Source organism: Pholcus phalangioides, unplaced genomic scaffold, assembly GCF_987345545.1.
Source record: "Pholcus phalangioides strain wild (caught in Gottingen) unplaced genomic scaffold, Ppha-v1.0 ptg000002l_1, whole genome shotgun sequence".
NCBI lineage: Eukaryota > Metazoa > Arthropoda > Arachnida > Araneae > Pholcidae > Pholcus > Pholcus phalangioides.
Window position 1 is genome coordinate 3,828,271 of NW_028301595.1, and position 20,203 is coordinate 3,848,473.

The window sequence follows — 20,203 nt, forward strand, 5'->3', positions numbered from 1 at the left end:
CTTGGTTATATAGCACAGACGAGGAGAGAAATAAAAACTACATTAAATGAGCACATGCTCGTCTTGTTATAAATCAAGAATGTGAAAAGTCGACCATCATGCTCACTGCTGGCAAGAGGGCCTTAGATTTAAATTTCAGGAAGTGAAAGTCTTCCACTAAGTCCACAGCTGATTTAGACTTCTACGAAGGCATATATTCAGGCCATCAAAAATTAATCAGTAAATGACAATAAATCAACACCAACGATTGCAGCGCCATGGCTTCTGTTCATTACGAGCAAAAATTGTAAGAAAATTGGAATAGACCACATCAGATAGCTCACTTCGAAAACAGCCAATCAGGACTTTATAGAAAATTTACACACAGGCATCTAGCTTCATTCTGGTCACGTTCAGACATTTGACTTATAGTTTTTCTTTTTGCTGAGCAATCGAGAGTGTTACGATTTGGTAACCAAATCCAAGTGAGATACTCGGTCAGCGTGATATTTTCGTCCTCTGAAGGCGGCACCCATAATGTGTCAAAATACATATCAAGTTTTGCATTTGCTTTTTTGTTATTTTTCTGAATAACATTAGAAAACTAGATTCACGGATAAACACATGAAATACCAGAAACAGGAAAATAAATTGAGAATAGTATTTTTTGTTTTAATGTATTTTTTTCGATTACATAAAAATGTCATGAATTTAAGGCTTGAAACATAAGATTTTTTCCCCAACATAAGTACTAGATTTCATCGTATATCAATTCATGAAACACGAACACACAAGAGGTGTATACAACGTATATACAAATTTGCCTGCAAATTTCAATTTTTCTCTTTGCTGCTCACAGACAATAAAAGTATGATCAAATATAAATATAAAAGCTAGATGTCTTGTAATTTAATTTTGAGAGGATCCAGAAAACGCAAAAGAGCTATAAGGTTTCCACAAAAATGTCTGTACAAGTAAAAATTCAGCAAATGGCGACAAATAGGGGAGAAGTTCTCTAAACATCTATTTACAAAACAGAAAAAATGACTGCTCTAAAAAAAAAAAAAAAGACAAACTCCATCCCAGATGCAAGTAAACGGAACTCGACTACTGTCCACACAGAGCAAAATACAACCATCTGAGTGTCACCAAAAGGTGTATTCTTGTGTGATTCCAGTTTCCTCTTCTTCACTGCACTACCTCCTTGTTTTCCATCTGAGTAAAAAAATAAAAATTCTATTCATCAGAGGTGGAAAAAGAAAATTTGATTTTCGTAGCAGGAAAAATTACATTTGCAGAACCTAAAATTATTCTGTAGCAGCATTTATCAGTTTAATTTTGGCAGTAAATAAAATAGTTTTATATACACATATGCAGTAGCGTACACAGGATTACTTTTTACTTTAAAAAACAGTGTTATCTCAGCTCAGAAGAAGGGGGGGGGGGCTGCCCTTCTTCTCCACACACACAAGGAACAAAATACAAACTAGAGATTTCCTCTAGAAGAAATAATTTATTTATTTTTTAATTGGACTGGAAACAACACATAAAACAACCAAGAAAGACAAAGAAAAAAAAAAAGACATAATAACAGACACTCTGTGACCCCTAGGGACTACAAGTTCTTCCAGTTAGTCAATATAAATTAGATTCAAGAGTAAATTGGTTATGCAACAGCCTTGTTAATGTACTAATTGGTTAAATATTTTATAGTTGTATTTATATGTTTAGTTTTTTTAGCTGAAACAAAGAAAACATATACATGTATATTTAAATACAAACATAAAAAATTATTCAGTTGGCATACCCAAATTCACATATGGTCATATATCCACATGTATTTTTCAGTTGATAGTAGGAATGGTTATTAATTTCAAATTTTTTTTAGAATGATTTATTTTGTGTTGCTTTATGATCTATTATTATTGTAGTATGGATTCAAGACAAATGGTTATTGAGAATATAAATATGTGATCAGATCTTATGTTATTATTTGTATGATTAATTACATGATATAGGTTCATTATTTTTGGGGCAGTATATCTATAACTCTTTTGGAATAACGTTTTACTTGTTTTTGGTACTTGATAGATGAGGCTCCATTTTGTTTTGATTCTCGCCATTTATTGTTTGAGAATGAAAATTTCATGTCTATAAATATAGCGTTGTCTTATAGTTAGTTTGTGACATTCTGTTGCATAATTGTTTGCTGTGGTGTTTGTTATTAGGAACCTTATTTTATTATATATGTTATCAAGCTTTTGTATATTTGTTTGATAAGCACTTCTCCAAGCAGTGATTACATATGTTACTATTGAGTATATCCAAGCATAGAACAAATATTTTAGAAAGTCATTGACAATTGTGTTTTTTAATGTATATAAAATGGCAGCATGTGTTCTTAATTTTTTCACATTGTGAGTTCCATTTTAGGTCATCTTGTATTATTACTCCTAGGTAGTTGTATTTCAGAACTCTCTCAATTTCATGGCAGTTACATTATGAAATATATACTAGCATGGACAGCGATTGTGGATTTTGATTTTTACGTCAGTTAAATTATTTATATTTCTTGTTTTTAAGCATATGTATTTTGTTTATTGTATATTTAGTTTAAGTTTATTTTTCTTAAGCCAGTTGCTGATTTTGAATAGGTCCTCTTCGACTTTTTTTTACTACATTTGTAATTTCGGTATCTTCAACACACAGTATTGTGTTGTCAGTAAAAGAAATTAATTTACCCCATTTATATTCAGTTTGAATATGTCATTTATATAAACACGAAACAAAATCCGCCCGAGAACCGATCCCAGGGGTATACCTTTTTTTACTCTTTTTAAATCCAGAAAAACTGTTATTCAATATTTATTATAGTTAAACACGGTGTTCAGATAATTACTTAGTTCTAAAATGGACATTTCTGTATTTTTCCTTTTTTGAAACCCATATTGGTTAGGTGCTAGATAGTTCTGATAATTTAAGAAATTTATGAGCTGTTTTTTCAGCTCAAATTTTTAGATCATAAAAATTTTTTGGAAGACTTCTTTAGATATTCATATTTTTACATTCTCTACAACACAGACAAATGTCAAATAAGGTAGTCTCTATGTCAGGCTTGTAACATAGACATTTTAACATATGGTATTTCAGATTTCAAAACTAATTTTAAAATGAGTGTGTTTAGATTTACCTTGTAAACTTGATAATCACTAATTCAAAAAAAAAAAAAAAAAATCACTACAGGAGAGACTTAGAACACTCATTAGAAAAAGTAATTATTTTTATTGTTTTTGCCGCAGATGCAAGTCTAAGTCTTTTGCATTTCCAAATAATGTGTAGCACTCAGATATGTCATTTATATGTTCTAAGGGGTTGTATAGTTATTAAAATAAAGAAATAACTTTTTATACAGTCCCCGTGTGCCCCAAAACCCAGTTATAAAGTTGTTGCCATGTCTTTCGTGATGCCAACAAAAAAAATAATTCCATGCTTCTAACAAATTTATATTTCAAAAAATCACTTTCTTTGAAATATAAATTTTTAAAAATTTCTTGTTGAGTGTGACAACCAACCCCATATACGGGGCAAGTTGTCACAGACCATGGGGTACATCATCACACAACATCAACTAAGTATTCACTCATTATAAAACATTGAAAATGGTAGAACTAAATAAACTTTATAAGGAAAGGGTCCAAAGGTGTCATCCACAAAAAGTTTCGAAAAAATTACCATTAATTTGAATCATTAAAATATGCACAAAAATATCCAGGATATAATTATTATGGGTACCTAAAAAAAAAGTAGTATTAATTAATATTTTGAATGGGAATACAGGCCAAGAATGAATTTAAAAATTGCGCAACCCAACAGTCTTGAGCGACGTCATTCAAATGCCATGTCATCACGTACAGCACATACAAATAAAAAGGGGAAAAAACAGTTTCTTGAAGAGAAAAGCGGGAGGAGAAAATGAAAAAAAAGGAAAGCTACGATGTGAAAAGAATTTCTTGTTTAACTTTTTGGTTTTTGTGTTTCAGGTTGAGATTAATGTACTTGAATTTTTTCATAATTTTTGGAGGATGACCCTTTGGCACTCTTTCTTTATAATTGCAATATCCACCGAGATATTCCAATTTGAAAAATGGAAGATATTTGGGAAAAAGTTTTAAATGCGGGTAAAATGGGTTTTTTTCCCCCCATATTTAGAGCTGTTTTCCCCAACTTTTTCATTTTTTGAATTTGAATATTTCAGTGAATATTGCACTTACAAACATGGAATGCTTTTCGTTGGCACTGGGACAGACCGAGAAAAAACTTTCTAATTGGATTTTGGGGCTTTGGCAGAAAAATTTTTTTTATTTTCATAACTATACAACTCCTTGAAACATGAATGAGATATCTAAGTAGGGCAGACTGGGATAGTTGTCACACTTTTTGCATTTCAATTAATTTTGGGTATGTAATTCCAACCAGTTCAAATGTTTGATATATCTACATCAAGTTTCAGGACCGTCATTTCAACTTTTTCTGGGGGGGGGGGGGCAAAGCACATGTACTTAATGTATGTATATATACCATTTTTAATGTATTTTCAAAAGCAGGGGGCCGGCCCCCCCCCCCCAAATGACGGGCCTGTCAAGTTTGAACATTTGGTGCGTATGAGAGCTTTTTCCGGACACAAAAAAAATCTTTCTTTCTTTGAAATATAAATTTTTAAAAATTTCTTGTTGAGTGTGACAAGCAACCCCATATACAGAGCAAGTTGTCACAGACCATACCATGGGGTATGTTGTCACACAACATTAACTAGGTATTCACTCATTATATAACATTGAAAATGATAGAACTAAATAAGCTTTATAAAATATATCACGAATTCTCTTCCTCAAATATGTTTTATTGTCAACCTGCCCATCAAAATAGATAAAAACGCTGAAAGAATTGATTACCTAGGTTTATATAGATATTTGTTATGTATTGTATCCCACTTCTCTTGCTTGTTACACTCAAAAATTATGAATCTTGGCAATGTAATTATATTGCAATTTGTTTGAATTTTACTTATGGCAGCTTTTGAACAGTGATTTTGGCTATCATGCTAAGTGTTGCCACTTGTGCACAGTGGCATCTTAACAAAAAGTGGGGGGTCGCAAAGCGGCCCATAACACAGAGCGAAATAAAAGCCTCCAAATTAATGATAATTTTTATTAATACACATCACAACATTGAGAATAAAAAAAAAAAAGAGCTGGAGGCCCTGTGCGTCCAGACTCTCACTCCTGCAATCATTGCTGAGGGCATATATCAAAATACTCGCTGAAATTGTAATTTCTCAGCCTAGATTGAAATAAAATTGATGAATTCACTATAATATAGTATTATGCTTTCATTTTTCATACATAGTAAAATAAATCAATAAAGTCAAGCCAAATTAACACACTGTAATTCCATTAGGGATAAGTTGTCACATGAGACAACTAACTCCATTTTGTCTGGGACAACTAGCCTCAAATCCAAATTTCCAAAAAACTCAATCCAACAGCAATTTTTTTGTTAACAAGGAAGTTTGCAACTATGCAAAACAATAGCTTATACATTATTTTACAAAATACTTACTCGACAAAATTGATTAATAAAGGCACCCGATTGAAATGAAACAAACTGAGAAGATGAAAAATTACTAATCCAGTTAAAATTCAGAAAAATCTTTCTAAAAATTTATGAAAATGTCCAAAGCAGATGAATACTAGGAAGAAAAATCCCCTTAACAAGATGCAAAAACTGTACAACTACGGACACAGTGGGCACTATCTATACTCACAGAAATTAAGCGTGTGACAACTTACTTAGTCTCCCCTACTATAAGTTATTCTGAAACTTTTTCTAACTGGAAATATGCCTCTAGGAACACTGATTCGCCAGCAAAATGTCATATCCCCTGTTTACTATGCTCTTCTGTAAAGATATGTTCTAGTAAAAATTTGAAAAATAATCAAGAATATTCCTTCTTTTAAACAAAAAAAAAAAAAACAAAAAAAAACCCCCTAATTTTTTATATTAAGATATATAATTCATCTTCTATTGCCTGAACTATTGGAAACAAAAATAATTATAATAATTATAACTAAAAATCATAATTAGTCATATGAATATTCATTTCAATATTGCAGATATTTGTCAAACATTATTACACATTTATTCTAAGAATTACATTTTAATCCACTGTGATTTGGGGTAGTGATTCATTTTCATGCTATTGGCTATTTTACAGCAATAAACGGAAGCCTTGCTTTCTTTTGCCAACTTTTTTGGGGATAATTGACAATTTCTTGTATTTTCACACATTAATTCCGATTTTTGTATTTTTATTGAGAAAATATGGTTTATGACAGGGCCCAAAATACAGGGGTGGGGCAACAGTCTCGAGTGGCAAAATTTAGGAGGTGACAGTTGTAGGTGGGAGCAAAGAACTGTTAAAAAATGATTGAATTTTGAAGTTGTGGGGACGGCAAAAATCCTAGTTCAGGCTCTGGTTAACGATAACAGTGTTTGACATTAAACATTTATGGAACACTGGTTGGTTGACATCATTAGATGATATTTGTAACAGGGTTGGGTTTTTGACATGACAAGCGTCAAAAACTGGTTTAAACTGTCGAAAACCGCCAAAAACCTAAATGAATGCTTTTTGATAATGTTTTGAACACAATAGGAATATAACATGATGAAAAACTTACTTTTTTGTATATTACAATGTTTTATCTTTAAACATTAATTTATTACAATAATTAAAACAATTATTGCCAATTGTATTTATAAACCGAGTGTGTAGATTCCATGAACTGCAGCTACCCTCTATAGGCATTTTCCCCTAACTGCGACCGTAGTTATTGATGTCATGGCATAGTGAAAGCTCAAGAAAGACCTAATTTCATCCAAATGTAAATTTATGCCAAAATTCAGAGAAATTTTTAATAAATCCGGAGTTGGCAGGTGTGCCAATTTTTTAGCTGCCATGGTAATCTGGCATAAAGGATTTGTGAAGCTGTGGAGTAAAAATCGCTTGCGATCATAATAAATATAAACATAAACTCCATACTTACACTTTCGTAATCACCACATGTGAATTTCTCTAATTTCGCTTATTATGTGACTCGATTTTTGCAAAGCCTACAAAAAAATTGAATTCAAAATAATGAGAAATATCTTTTACAATTTCAACTTACACATTTTCTCAAATGAAATGCCAAATTCTATACAACTATAAAAAAAGTATTATATCCAACAAGGATTTTTTCACATAAATGACACAATTTACAACATATTCATTCACATAACATAACAAACAGGGTGGTAAACAGGGTCTTGGCAAAAAATAATTTTTGTAAAAACGTAAGAATACAAAACCAAAATATGAGGACTCTTATTGAATTCAATTTTTCAATTATTGCATGCATATTTCAATTAAAATCAATGACTCACCTTCAACATCTCGGCAGCTTCTCTCCTACGAACCGCAACATGATCAGATTCCTGTAACAGATCCGTCAACTGATCGTGTTTGTAAAGGTGTGTGACCAGCTCACTCTGCAGGTTATCCTTGACAAAGTTCACCAAGAAATGCATTATGGCTTTCGGAACAGAGTCTTGTATATTTTTCCTCACAATCAAAAAGTATGATCGAATCAGGCGTTCTGGAAAAAAATCGAGATCATCATCATATTTCAAATAAATCAAGCACAGAATGGCAGAACACAATGCAAAGTATGTAGTAAATTATTACATCAAATACAATCGCTTTTCTGGACGATTTCATAACAGCAAATATTTTAAACAAAGACTAAAAAAAGACAGATGATTTCTTTCTTCCACTGACAGCAGCCACACCCTTTTCAATGAAGTTTGTCAATGTTGCACAATCAATCATTCACTATAAATAAACTTTGAATATTGTTTCTCCCCTTTTCTTTTGCATTCACGAATCTTATTTTTTGGACAAACCCATTATTCTTTCGCTGTCATCTTCCTCACAATGTCTGAACTTTGATGTCTTCTTTTTTGTGTGTGTCTACAAGGATTTGCAACCACACAAATAGCTGTCTTCTTCTTTATTACAGTGGAAACTCCTATACCGTACACCTTTTGATGGATTTCAATACCCATCAACAAACACTCCTTGTTAGAAGACAAAATTTTCAGTCCACTAAGTGTCCATTATCGAAAGGTTCTACTGTACTCAACACACACATTACTATGTAATGAACAGCATTTCAAATTGCCCCCCCCCCCTCCCAAAAAAAAAGATAAAAGCTAAGAAGATTAAATGCCAAAAAGGAAAAAAACAAAAGCCAGACAGTAAAAACCCAAGTACAACACAACCCTTTAATGGGGTTTCACTCAACCCCATTAACGGACCACATTTGGTCTGTATGCAAATGCATCAGGGTTCTGTACTTCTGATTTAGAGTTTTAAAAAAAAGTGAGGATACATTGTACTTGGGGGTTTTATCGTCTGGCATTTTTTTTTCTTTTTAGCTTTTATTTTTACTTTTTTGGGATTTGAAATAATGTTCATTACATAGTAACTTGTGTTGAGTACAGTAGAACCTTTCGATAATGGACACTCAGCGGACCAAAAATTTTATCCTCTAAGAAGGAGCATTTGTTAATGGAAGAGGAAGGAAGCTGTTTGTGTGGGTCGCAAAGCCTTGTATACACATGAAAAAAAGAAGACATCAAAGCTAAGAGGTTGTGAGGAGGATGACAGTTGCAGGGCTCCCACTCAAAAAATGAGAAAAAGTAGGAAAACACAGGAATAAAAAGTAGGATGGGGGAGGGTAACCCCCTTAGACAACATAATCATAGCATAATGGGAAAAAAATCCTTGTAGACACACACCAATTTTTGGCCAGAACAGTGTACTAGCAACCACAGATAATTCTTTGCTGTCTCTACTCATATATATTACATTCTTTTTTTTGGAGTCTTCCAAAGTGCAAAGCTTGTCAACTCTCTTCGACAAGGCACAGCAAATTTTGAAGACTGTTTTTTAAGAATGACGCTCCTTCGAGACCACTTTCAAAAGCACAGTGCAAAATGTGTAGATTGCAAGATCCAATGTAAATAAGGCAAGGTGAACCTGTTTTACTGCGTTGTCCATCATTTTTTAAAGCGATTTGTTCACATTTTACTGTTCAATGCCAGTGTAATCATTTTTGACAAATGAAGCACTTTCATTTCTAGCTCTTCGCTGAGCATTGCAAATATTGTTTATGCCTCTTCATGCCTTAAAAATACAGAAGACAATTGAATGCTATTGGGTAGCACCAGAATCACCAAACCTAGAATAGGCCTATGTATCCAACTGCTTTGAAATGCAAACTGTTGTTTCACCTATTTGCACCATAATTTTGAATGATGAATGTTAGTTACTGTCCAAGACTACGAAATAAATAAATACAAAATTATTTTTCCCATCCAGACAGAAGTTTTTAATGACTACTATACTTGTTGAACCCTCAGACTAAGCAAATGAAAAATTAATCAACCAACTGGTCCACATACATCCCCCCCCCCCAAATAACCTTAAAAATAAAATTTTTACTTTGGCAGAATCATTAATTGCATTCATCAACATTTGTAATATTTGGCAATATATCAATGATTTTCTGCTCAATTAAAATCAATTACACAAATTTTGTCGATAGGATTTAGTAGGGAAAGTAGGACAAAAACTAGAAAGTAGGACAAAAGTAGAACATTTTACCAAAAAGTAGGACAAAAGTAGAACATTTTACCAAAAAGTAGGAAAAGTAGGATGAGTAGGAGCCCAGCAGTTGGTAGGTTCCACCTAAGGTGTTTCTAAAAAAAGATGCACCCAACATTACAGTCGAATCCTGTTACAACAAACTTCAATAGACCTGAGAAATCATTTCATTAAAACAAAATTTTGTTATAAAAAGTATTTTGGGTTTTTATACTGTTTCTATGTAAACTTATCTTGAGGGATTAGAAAAGTGTTAGTTAAAAAGAGATTTTCACTATAACGGTATTCGTTGAAACAGGATTTGACTGTATAAGTAAAGTCAGATCATGGCGTTCAAGCAGTAGCCATCTTGGTGGCTGTGGTCGATTGAAATTGGGTTTCGCAACTTTGAGGAAAGAAAGCAAACAAGTTTTCCACTTAAAGAAATTCTTTCCAAAGGCAATAGGCACCCAGACGTGCCAACATTTGAAATCCAGAAATCCGGAGATTCTCCTGAGGGGGGGTACCCCTCCCCCGACACTCATAGACTCGATCAAAAAAAAAGTTAATAAAAAAAATTTTCGTAAAATTTTTTTTTTTTTTAAATAAATTAAGAAAAAGTTACATTCTCTCCCCCCCCCCCTCAAGGCAGGTTCTGCATTGCTCCTGAGAAGAATATAATTCCATGCCAGTCTTTCCATGCAGAATAGAGAAATCACATCTACATACTGTTCATAAAGTATGTGTTTCCTTTCGTGGATGCTATCAGTGATTGATAATCTTGGATATGTGAAATCTTAAAAGCTTTATATTTAGCTGTATATTGCTTAAAGTTTTATATTTTCTTTCTGAAGATGTTTAATCGGAAGAAAAGATTTAAAAAAATTCAAATTACAAAGCTACGGACGAAAAAACATGTTTACTGCGCGGCTGTTAATGGAATACAATACCGATTATACAGGAATTTCAGCAACCAAGGGCTTTCCCCCTGATAAATGATTGCCGATAAATGCTACGAAAACGAAGTCGCGTCTTTGCCAGTTGCTTAAATGCGGTCACAGAGACTTTTTCTTACGGCTGCTCGATGGAAATGACTACGGCTGTCCCCTATGGGTGTTTTCCCTAATGATGATGGTAATTATTGACGCCACGACAACATGAAAGCTCACGTAAAATCTAATTTTCTGCCAAAATCCGGAGAAATTTTAACAAATCCGGAGAGCGGGAGGAAGGATGAAAAATCCGGAGTCTCCCGCCTAAATCGGGAGAGTTGGCAGGTCTGGGCACCCCTCCAACACAATATTTACATAACATGAAAATTCTTCTACCTTTGCTTCCAATATGGTAAACAGAAGCCCTTCTTAAAACAAATTATACCAGTCGATACAAAGTGGGGGGGGGGGGAAGGGAGATTGTCCCTGCTCACTAAAATATTAGTACAGTCAATCCTTCTTATACCATTTCCGCTTAATATGGTCCCAACTCTCATTAAATCACATTAAGAATTCCTGTTTGAAACATTTTCCTGCTTACAATATATTTTGACAGATTTTTGAAAAACATTATAAGTGAAATCTACTGAATTATCAGCATAAGCTGGAGAGTGTTTTGGTAGAAAATTTTCAAAGAACAAAAAATTTCACTGTTTTGTCCACAGTTGCTGTCAGACACTATAAACAGGGAAAAATTCTCCATTAATTTAAACAGCTTGGCAGAAAAAAAAATGAAAATCGTTAGGAGAGCTAATTATATCCTATTTCGTGTAAAGCATGATGGTGAGCATTTTGTTTCCTCAGAGAATGTTTTAGCGACTGTTTTAATGCAATGCAAAGTGGCGGTGCCACACTCACAGCACAACGCTGCTCCAACACAGGTTTTTGATGGGTGGCTGGGGTGATTTTTTCTGTCAAAAACAGTTTTTTGTGAAGCCTAGCGTAGCACTGAAGACGTAAAATAAGCTATAAAGTATACAGAACTTTTTCAAGAAAAATTACTGGGTTAATCACTTACCAATTACTTCACAATCACGCTTTTCTTTTGGAGTCAATTTTCTAGATGTACTTGAGGGCTGAAAGAGTAGAATATCATATATACATATTGAATAAACAGTACAGGATAGATTCCTTTCACACTATATTCTATACATTGCGTGAAAATTAAGCATTTTGCGTAAGTCATTGAATGATCTTTATGAACATTTTTTTTGCGGGGGAAGTGAGTATTAACAGAAACAGAGCTTACTACTTCTGGAAGTAAATTGACAGGCTTGATAGGACTCATCGGATTTTTAATGACCTTCATTTGTGCATTGCGCGGAACATGACCATTACTTTCAGCTGGAGGTGAGCTATCTGGGCTTTCCGCTCTGGCTTCACTACGAGAAGTAACAGTCATCAGACTATTCAACCATCCTTGAGGGATATTTGATTCACTGCTGAAGCGTTGCAAACTCGTAGACTACGAAGGGGGAAAAAAAAACAGATTAAACAAATATCATCTATATAAAAGAAAAGTCAAACAATAAATAGAAAGCATAGAACAGGGTTAGGTTTTGGACAGTTTTGACGTGGCAAATGTCAAAACTGGTTTAAACCATCAAAAACGTAAATGAATGCTTTTGGAAAATATTTTGAGCACAACAGGTGATGAGAAAAACTTACTTTTTTGTATATTACTTTTTATTTTTAAACACTAATTTATTACAATAATTTGAAACAAAACATTTGTCATAATTTGCAATTTTGAATGTTTTGACATACAGAGTTTAGAACAGATAATATAATCCACCATAATTTTGTGGTGCATTTTATCTAAACTACTCATTACTGTTTCCAATTTACTAAACAAAATAGTTTGTTCAAAATATGTGTGGATCAGGGTTAGGTTTTGGACCTCAGAACAGTCGTAAAATTATTGTCAATGTTATACGATAGTTTTTATCTGAGATATGTTAAAAATAACACAAAAAAGCTTACTTTTATATAGATGAAAATGTTTGATATATTGAATATGATTACAGACTATAAAATAGATTATTACAGACTATGCCCAAAAATCTTTATTCTTCCAGGTTGTATGTTATGCTTTATTCAAACTGTATATTTTATACGAAAAATACATATTGTCCAAAATAATTCTGTAGAGAGTAGAAAATTATTTTACGATCATATTAAGTATTTATTCTTTGTATAGCGTGGTCAATTCAAACATTACATGCAATTAATGTGTGTATTTGCAATGGGAACTTTTATATTGGAAACAAATATTTGAGGTTTTTGACAGCACAGTTTAGTCATAACTTTCATGTGTTAAAAACCTCCACACAACCCTGGTATAGAAGACCATAAATCTGTTCATTTTCTGTCAATGAAACATGAATCAAATCTGGAAAAATCAAGAATTTTCTTCAGAAATTATTTTTTCCCCATTTTATCTCTTATATATATGCATTTTTTACTCTCTTATCCAGCAACTCCAGCCATTTTGCAGTAAAAATATAAAAATTTTCAATCATGGACATCCATATGCTAAGTAGTGAAAGTAGCAATTTGTCTCCATATTCCATGTCTTGGAAAACCATGAGTGGTGAAAGATGTTTTAACACCTATCAGATTAGTGAGGACATGGCATAGCTGCCAACTTTTGAAAATGAAAATTCGGGAGATTTTCGCGCACACCCGTATTTTATGCTAGAACCACTCCCTTATAAATACAATAGGGATTTTTCCAAATAAAATAGGGATTTTCCAAACATAAAAGTTGAAGCATAGGGAATAAAATCCCTACTCAAAAACTGAAAAATGTGTGTAAAAACCCTGTTAAAATAGGGATTTTACACACATGGAAGTTAAACCCTTGGGAATAAAATTCCTACACAAAAAACAAGTGAAATTGGAGGCCAAAACTTCAATGATGTAAAAATAAATATTGTGTACAATTAGAAATGCTGTGAACAAACATTCTGCGCGAATGACCCCAAAATCATTGGAAGATGAAGGAAAACACCGTCAATTTTTGAAGAACACTGACTTTTTGTGACACTTGCTTGATGTTTTTTTTTCACTTCACGACTGATGATGGCAGTCTTTCCATGACCGATGTTTATGTCCGTAACACAACTTGTACAAAAAGGAAAAGTCGGCCCTCTTCTGGAACGTTTGATGAAAGGAAATTCATCGGGGAATAAATAAGTTTAAAATTTATTATATATGTTTTTGCTTATCATTATTCATGCTTTGTTATATCGCACGTACCTAACTTCAACAAAAGAAATTTTGACCACATGTGCATCACCATAATCTTCAATTATTATCCAGGACTATTGGCTGCTAAGCCATTTCCCTGCACGATAAGACAAACAACTTTCTTGTTACCATCAGAGGGTTTGTAAAACTTCCTTAAAAAGGGAATTTCCCCATTTACGAAGTGTGACGTCATTTCGAAAGGGAAAAAAAAGAGGCTTCATGCCCCACAAGAAATTCCTTAGGGATTTTTTTCATAAGCGGGGATTTTTTTAATGAAGTAGGGAATTTTTAGGGACAATTAGGGATTTTTGTGATTTTCGTAAAAATTCGGGAGATTTAAGAACTTTTCGGGAGATTGAGCGATGCAGCTAAAATTCGGGAGACTTGGCAGCTATGACATGGATATGTCCTCTACTAAAACTTAAGGACATTAATTGCTTCCATTCCTTTTTCTAAGGGCAAACTGTAATGAATTCCTAACATTTGTAATCAGTAAAAAATCACTTTAGATTGTTTCTGTATGAAAAAAAAAATATATCTTAAGGTATCCAACTACCTTTCTTGTCACTTTTCTTTAAAAATGGTTCTGGAATGAACTTTAAATACATTTCTTGATAGAAAGTGTCTCGAAATGGTGAAAACAGTGACAAATTTTTGTCTATCTATTATATTTTCTATGAAAAAGTCATTTTTATGTCAAATTTTAGGCAAAACTCATGTGATATTCGAAACACGATTGCAAAATTTTTTATTAATGAAATGCTTTGTGATTTTCACTGTGCATTTACCTAGTAATGTTGCAGGTTATGAACCAAAATTTAAAGGATTGCATGATATGTTCATAAGTTACACCAAAATATGTTTAAGTACATGTGAATTTTTTGAAATTTCATCCTACATTTTGTCTATAAAACACAGTAATTCAAAAAATATATGTGATAGACCTTAGATTTTGGTTCATAACCTCAACAATATACAGCAAAATATCACATTAAAATTTCGTAAGAATGCAATAAATCAATTTTTACAAATCATGTCACAAAGTCAAGTAAAATGTCAAAAATAGCATTCTTCGTAAAACATGTTTAAAGTCTTTATTCGCGTATTACTTGTATGTAAAAACGCAACACTAAAGTGAACGTAACTTTCATTCTAAGCATCATATAAACAAAGCAAGGTCTGTTTTGGAATCACAACAAATAGGGCTTTTATAAAAAAAAATATTAAAAAAAATAAAATCCATATTTTCTTCCAAAATGATGTTTTCAACCTAGTCAGATACCTTAAATAGATATGACAGCTTGTTGCAATTGAAAAAAAAATTCCGGCCCTTGTTTGTATATATATATTAAAAAAACTGCCACAAAGAAAAAGTTGTCTGTGAAATAGAAGTTCCCATGAAGGTTTAACAGTAACTTTTATAACTCCAATTCAGTGATAACTTGGCTAATGAAGATAATTTGTTCCAGAATCACATTCGTTAGTCAAAACACAACTTTCCATACGTTTTTTGGAAAAAATCTTTTAATTTGTTCTAGGAACTTCTAAAATTTCAAAGTAGCTTTCATAAAACACTTAGAAGCACTTAAAAAAAAGCACACAAATACTGACCGAAGGCTGAAATATAAACAACTTCACAATTGGATGAAGGAGAATTCAAATGAAGATGAAAAACTGTACATATCTTTTATTTATGGTCTATGTTATGCAGTTGGGTTTGTGAACTATAGTGCGGGAAAAAAATGTGTGAGGTGGCGTGATATGCAATTTTGAAAGCTCATTTCTCTTTCACACCAACATGCAGATAGAAAAGATATGTTCCTAGAATGTTCAGACTGTTCAGTTTGATATGAAGTCTTTCACAAAAAAACCTGTCTTGAATGATTTCAGTGGATATGGTATCTTTTCGTAGCTTATCTATTTTACATGAAATATTTTAAATATTTCTGAACAATTCAAAAGAAAGGTTATCTGGAGAGAGATTCTGAGGTGAAAATAAATTAATCTGGCTCGAGTGACAGTTACTCATAGGAGCACTGGACTGGCTCAGTGGGAAGATGTTTGTCTGTCAACTCCAGTTTCCCAAATATTTTGTTCCATCGCCCCCTTCTTCAGAAATTTTTTCTCTCATTGCCCCTCAGACCCTGACTGACTCAAGCAAACCTATAGGATCCAATGTTGTACTTATAGCTTCTATTACCCACTTTGGAAACACTGGTCCACCCCATGAAAGCTGCCATCAGATTCCCTGGTTCGGTGCTGGCAAAGAACATAAATACAAATGCTTTCCCTGAATTTTTTCCCTTGAATAAGAAATGACCACAGACAGATGGCCTCTTCATTTTCGATCTAACTCGATCAGTAGTAAACTGCTATAAGGCAATATGACAGTCAATCTTTGGTAAAGTAGTAGTCACTCATTGAATTCATTTAGATTGGTATGAAAATTTAGCTCATGACGCGGCTGTTTTATGTTAGCACATGCATCCATATCAACTAAAATATTCATTAGCTGAGGCATCACTGTACGAGCTATTAGAATTTAAACAAACACAAAAAGTAAAAAAATTTCAACATTTTTCACAAGACTTAGTAATATGATAAAGAGTCTCATAAGAGGCTCTCATTAAAAAGGAGCAGCTTTACTTTATTACTCAATGCCAAGTGAATACAAGTAATTAATATAGTTGCGAGCAATTAAATTATTCTCCATTCCTTTTTTGACAGATATACCGTATTCCCCACATTAGCCAGCATGCCATAAAACTTGAGGACACCAGAATTTTGAATGTTGGGATTTGATGGGTTACCGGCATGCCGGGAAAAGTGAGGTGTAATAAGGAGCATAGTAGGCTATGCATTCAATGGGTTTTCAGAATAAAAAATATTCAAGAACTTTCCAGAATATATGATTCAAATTTCCTGGGATGATACAGCCTCCCTCTTTACTTCTTGGCATACCAGCTAATGTGTGGGAATACAGTATACATACACGAATATTTAGCAAGGAAATTAAAAAAGTACATGCTGTAGGATTGAGATTTTTTTTGTCACAAAAGAAACATTCTCAGAGAGAGAGATGAATATTTTTTTCTGCATGCAGTTCCCCCCCCCCACAAACAATTGTTATTACAACATGAACAATCAAAGAAAAATGTTTTGAAAAATAATTGTTATAATGAAAAAGTTAGTGCAAACATGTGACTGACGCTCAATCAAGTTTAATGAATAATAGAAAATAACACTGCCAGATGCTTAAAACAACGCCATTCCAATTGAACAAGTTCTGCCCAGTAAAATTTATTAAACTTGTATCGACTCCCATCCCTAGAAGCATGAATGTGCAAACTTCCAAAACGTGGGAAATGACTCTTGAACATACTTACTCTACTTATTTTATTCTACAAGTACCTTTTCTCTTAAATGCTCTACAACATGCATTTCAATTGGGGAAAAATTTTCACGTTTGTGGCAAAACTTAGATAAGGGATCCAACCAGCTGATAGACCCAAAAAGTGAAAATCTGCACATTCCTTCTTCTGGTATGAGGACAGGGAGGGGACAATTTGTAATCAAACATGCACAAACCAATTTATTCCTCTCATGAGTCAATATCATTTACATACACGGGATGGATGAAAACTAACAAATAGCTTGAGAAAAAAAGGGGAGAGCTAAAATCTCATGCATAGCAGATAAAAAAAGGATAAAATCTCATGCATAGCAGGCAAATTGAAAAAAAAAAAGCATAGCCATGAAAAAATTGAAAGCAATGCCACAAAGCCCATGCAGAAAAAAAAAAAAAAATTTATTCTATAAATAAAAAAATAGATTGAAATTAGTATGCAACAAACCCTTTCTTTCCTCTTCGCATCGCATCCCCGCAGAAAGCAAATAAAATAAAAAAGGAAAACACTATATTACACAGTGTAGAGGAATTTACAATGCAAAAACATGCATTACAAAATTATACAATCACCTACGTTTAGTACAGGGAGAGACGGTGCATACTATACTAAAAAAAAGTTAGGAGGAATGAATGAAGCAGGTATCACCTGAGAGCAAACTTAAATTGTTTTGTTATTAATTCAATTAAAAGATGCAAATACTTCACTGGGGGGAAAAAACGAAACGAAACATTTTCATCCTGACATAATTTTAAACGAAAACATTAACCGATATTCAGAAATGGATCGTGTAAATTTCTCTATCATAGTCACCAAATATATAATTAATATAGTCACCACTATTTTTGCACCGATTTGAGCATTCCAGACATGTGAAAATCAGCCTAAAGTTTTGAGTAATGATGAATGTAGAGCTTTCCCAAGGGAGTGGGGGATATATTTCTCATATTCCTAATACTTTTCAGATTTTCCGAAGTCACAATATTACACAATTGTTATTTGTTCCATTGTCATGCCCTGGTGTCTGCCAGGATTGGGAGTTCATAGCCATATTCCTTTCAATTAGACTCATATGTTCTGTGGCAGCAATATAATAATACTCTTTATAGCAAACAATATGTAAATTTGACCACGATCTCATTTCAGTCCGATGAAACAACTTCTTTGAACTCTCCAATTTTATCACATGAATATACAATTTCGTCATCACAGTATAACTAGTTAGAAAACATCCACATGATTTAAAATTATAAAATACAGTAAAAAATGGAAAGACTTTTTTTTTTCAAAAAAAAAAAAAATTCAGAAGATGTTTGTTGTATCTACAGTATCTCTTATGGCTCTGAAATTTGACAGTTAGCAACTCAGAATTAGGTATAAATCACAAAGCCCCTGGGCTTAAAGTTTAGTAAGCTTCTCCCTCTTCAGTATGCGTTTGATGCAGGGCCATTCAATGTCACAGTACCTCGTGAAGAATAATGTTCCATTAAAGCCCCATACATGAATGAAGAAGTAACAGCTTACATATTTGCATACTTACTCTTAAAAATCATAGTACCATACTCATAATGTGCCCCCCCCTACGGACCTGTCTCCCCTCCCTCCGTAATGGGTCAGATAGCCCTGGGTTCTACGAGTGTTTTTGCTGGATTCTGATAATATGGACACATTTACACTTTATCCTGCCATATTTTACTTAAATGATTTGTTCCTTCACATTGGAATTTTTTCACTAGCTCTGTGCCCCTCCTTCTTAGCCCCACCTATCATGGCTCCTCTTCCATTTCGATTTTCACCAGTGGCCTCCATCTAGAATATCCCAGAACAACAAGGAGACCATATGACCCCAGGTAGAGAACCACTGTTCTAAACTATGTTTTTCAAATACAGTAGAACCTTGATAATTTGAGGTGGATGAGATTAACGTCATCACAGATTATCAAAAAAAAACAAAAAAAAAACTTGAATTATCCAAAAAATAAAAAATTGCTTTGAATGTTGGTTTTATTAAGCATACTTACTGCATTTTTATACTTGAATAAGATATAGATGCCATACGATATGTTTCAAAAAATGTATATTGTGAAAAGGGTACGAAGATGAGAGATGATTGAGAAGAGTTTGGGATGGGATTGATAGTGAATGATACAGAGACACTGATAGCTTTCCAATGGTTTTACATAAGCAATTAGGGGACAATGCCATTGTCCACCATTATGAAGAAAACGGTCAAGCTTGTTCTTTGTCTGCAACCCTCCAAAAGTTAAAATTGTCTAAGTCCATTCAAAAAGGTCTAATATTTAACTACACCCACTACAGGGCTGGGGGTTGCCTAGTCCTTTTCAAACTGAAATTACTGAAATTACGGGGGGAGGGGGGGGGGGAAAGAGAGAAAGAAAGATTCTAAAATTTTCGTGCCTCCGATTTTCGAGGCTCTGCTGTGGCACTCACCATAATTTGTGCAGTTGATATTATTCAAAATTGAATAAATGGTTTATGTCAAGTTTAAACATTTTATGCACATGTAAACAATTAAAATTAGGAAATTTAATAGTATGACACAAAGATAATAACATTCATGGAAAAAAATAATAACATTTGGTTAAAATGAGGGGGAAAAAGAAGAGATACCTCAACTTTCTTGTTTGGTCTTCTGTCAGGGTTCTGAGAAAAAAAGAGAATTAATCTGATGTATTATTTGTTTGAAAATTCTTTCATTAAAATACATGCAACTGTTAAGTTTAGTTCATGCGATGCTCAGAACCATGGTATGCCATATCAGTGAGATGCAGTAAATTGGTTGAAATTTGCTAACTATACCACAT

General features: G+C 33.2%; 1 protein-coding gene across 7 annotated transcripts in view; it reads right to left on the reverse strand.

The window, feature by feature from the left end:
- Positions 1-625: 625 nt before the first annotated feature.
- The window catches only part of Drp1 (dynamin related protein 1), a 48,073-nt gene continuing 28,495 nt past the window's right edge, over positions 626-20,203 (reverse strand). For 3 of the 7 annotated variants that reach the window (XM_089237230.1, XM_089237225.1, XM_089237223.1), the window contains 6 exons: positions 20,010-20,042; positions 11,969-12,184; positions 11,738-11,795; positions 7,465-7,676; positions 7,086-7,152; positions 626-1,194 (listed from right to left, as the gene is read on the reverse strand). In XM_089237230.1, coding sequence (XP_089093356.1) covers positions 7,096-7,152; positions 7,465-7,676; positions 11,738-11,795; positions 11,969-12,184; positions 20,010-20,042 — 576 coding nt within the window. In that variant the 3' untranslated portion in view covers positions 626-1,194; positions 7,086-7,095. Of the gene's footprint in view, positions 1,195-5,175; positions 5,320-7,085; positions 7,153-7,464; positions 7,677-11,737; positions 11,796-11,968; positions 12,185-20,009; positions 20,043-20,203 lie in introns of those variants that run through there. The other 4 variants (XM_089237227.1, XM_089237224.1, XM_089237228.1 and 1 more) reach the window with 4 other exon arrangements.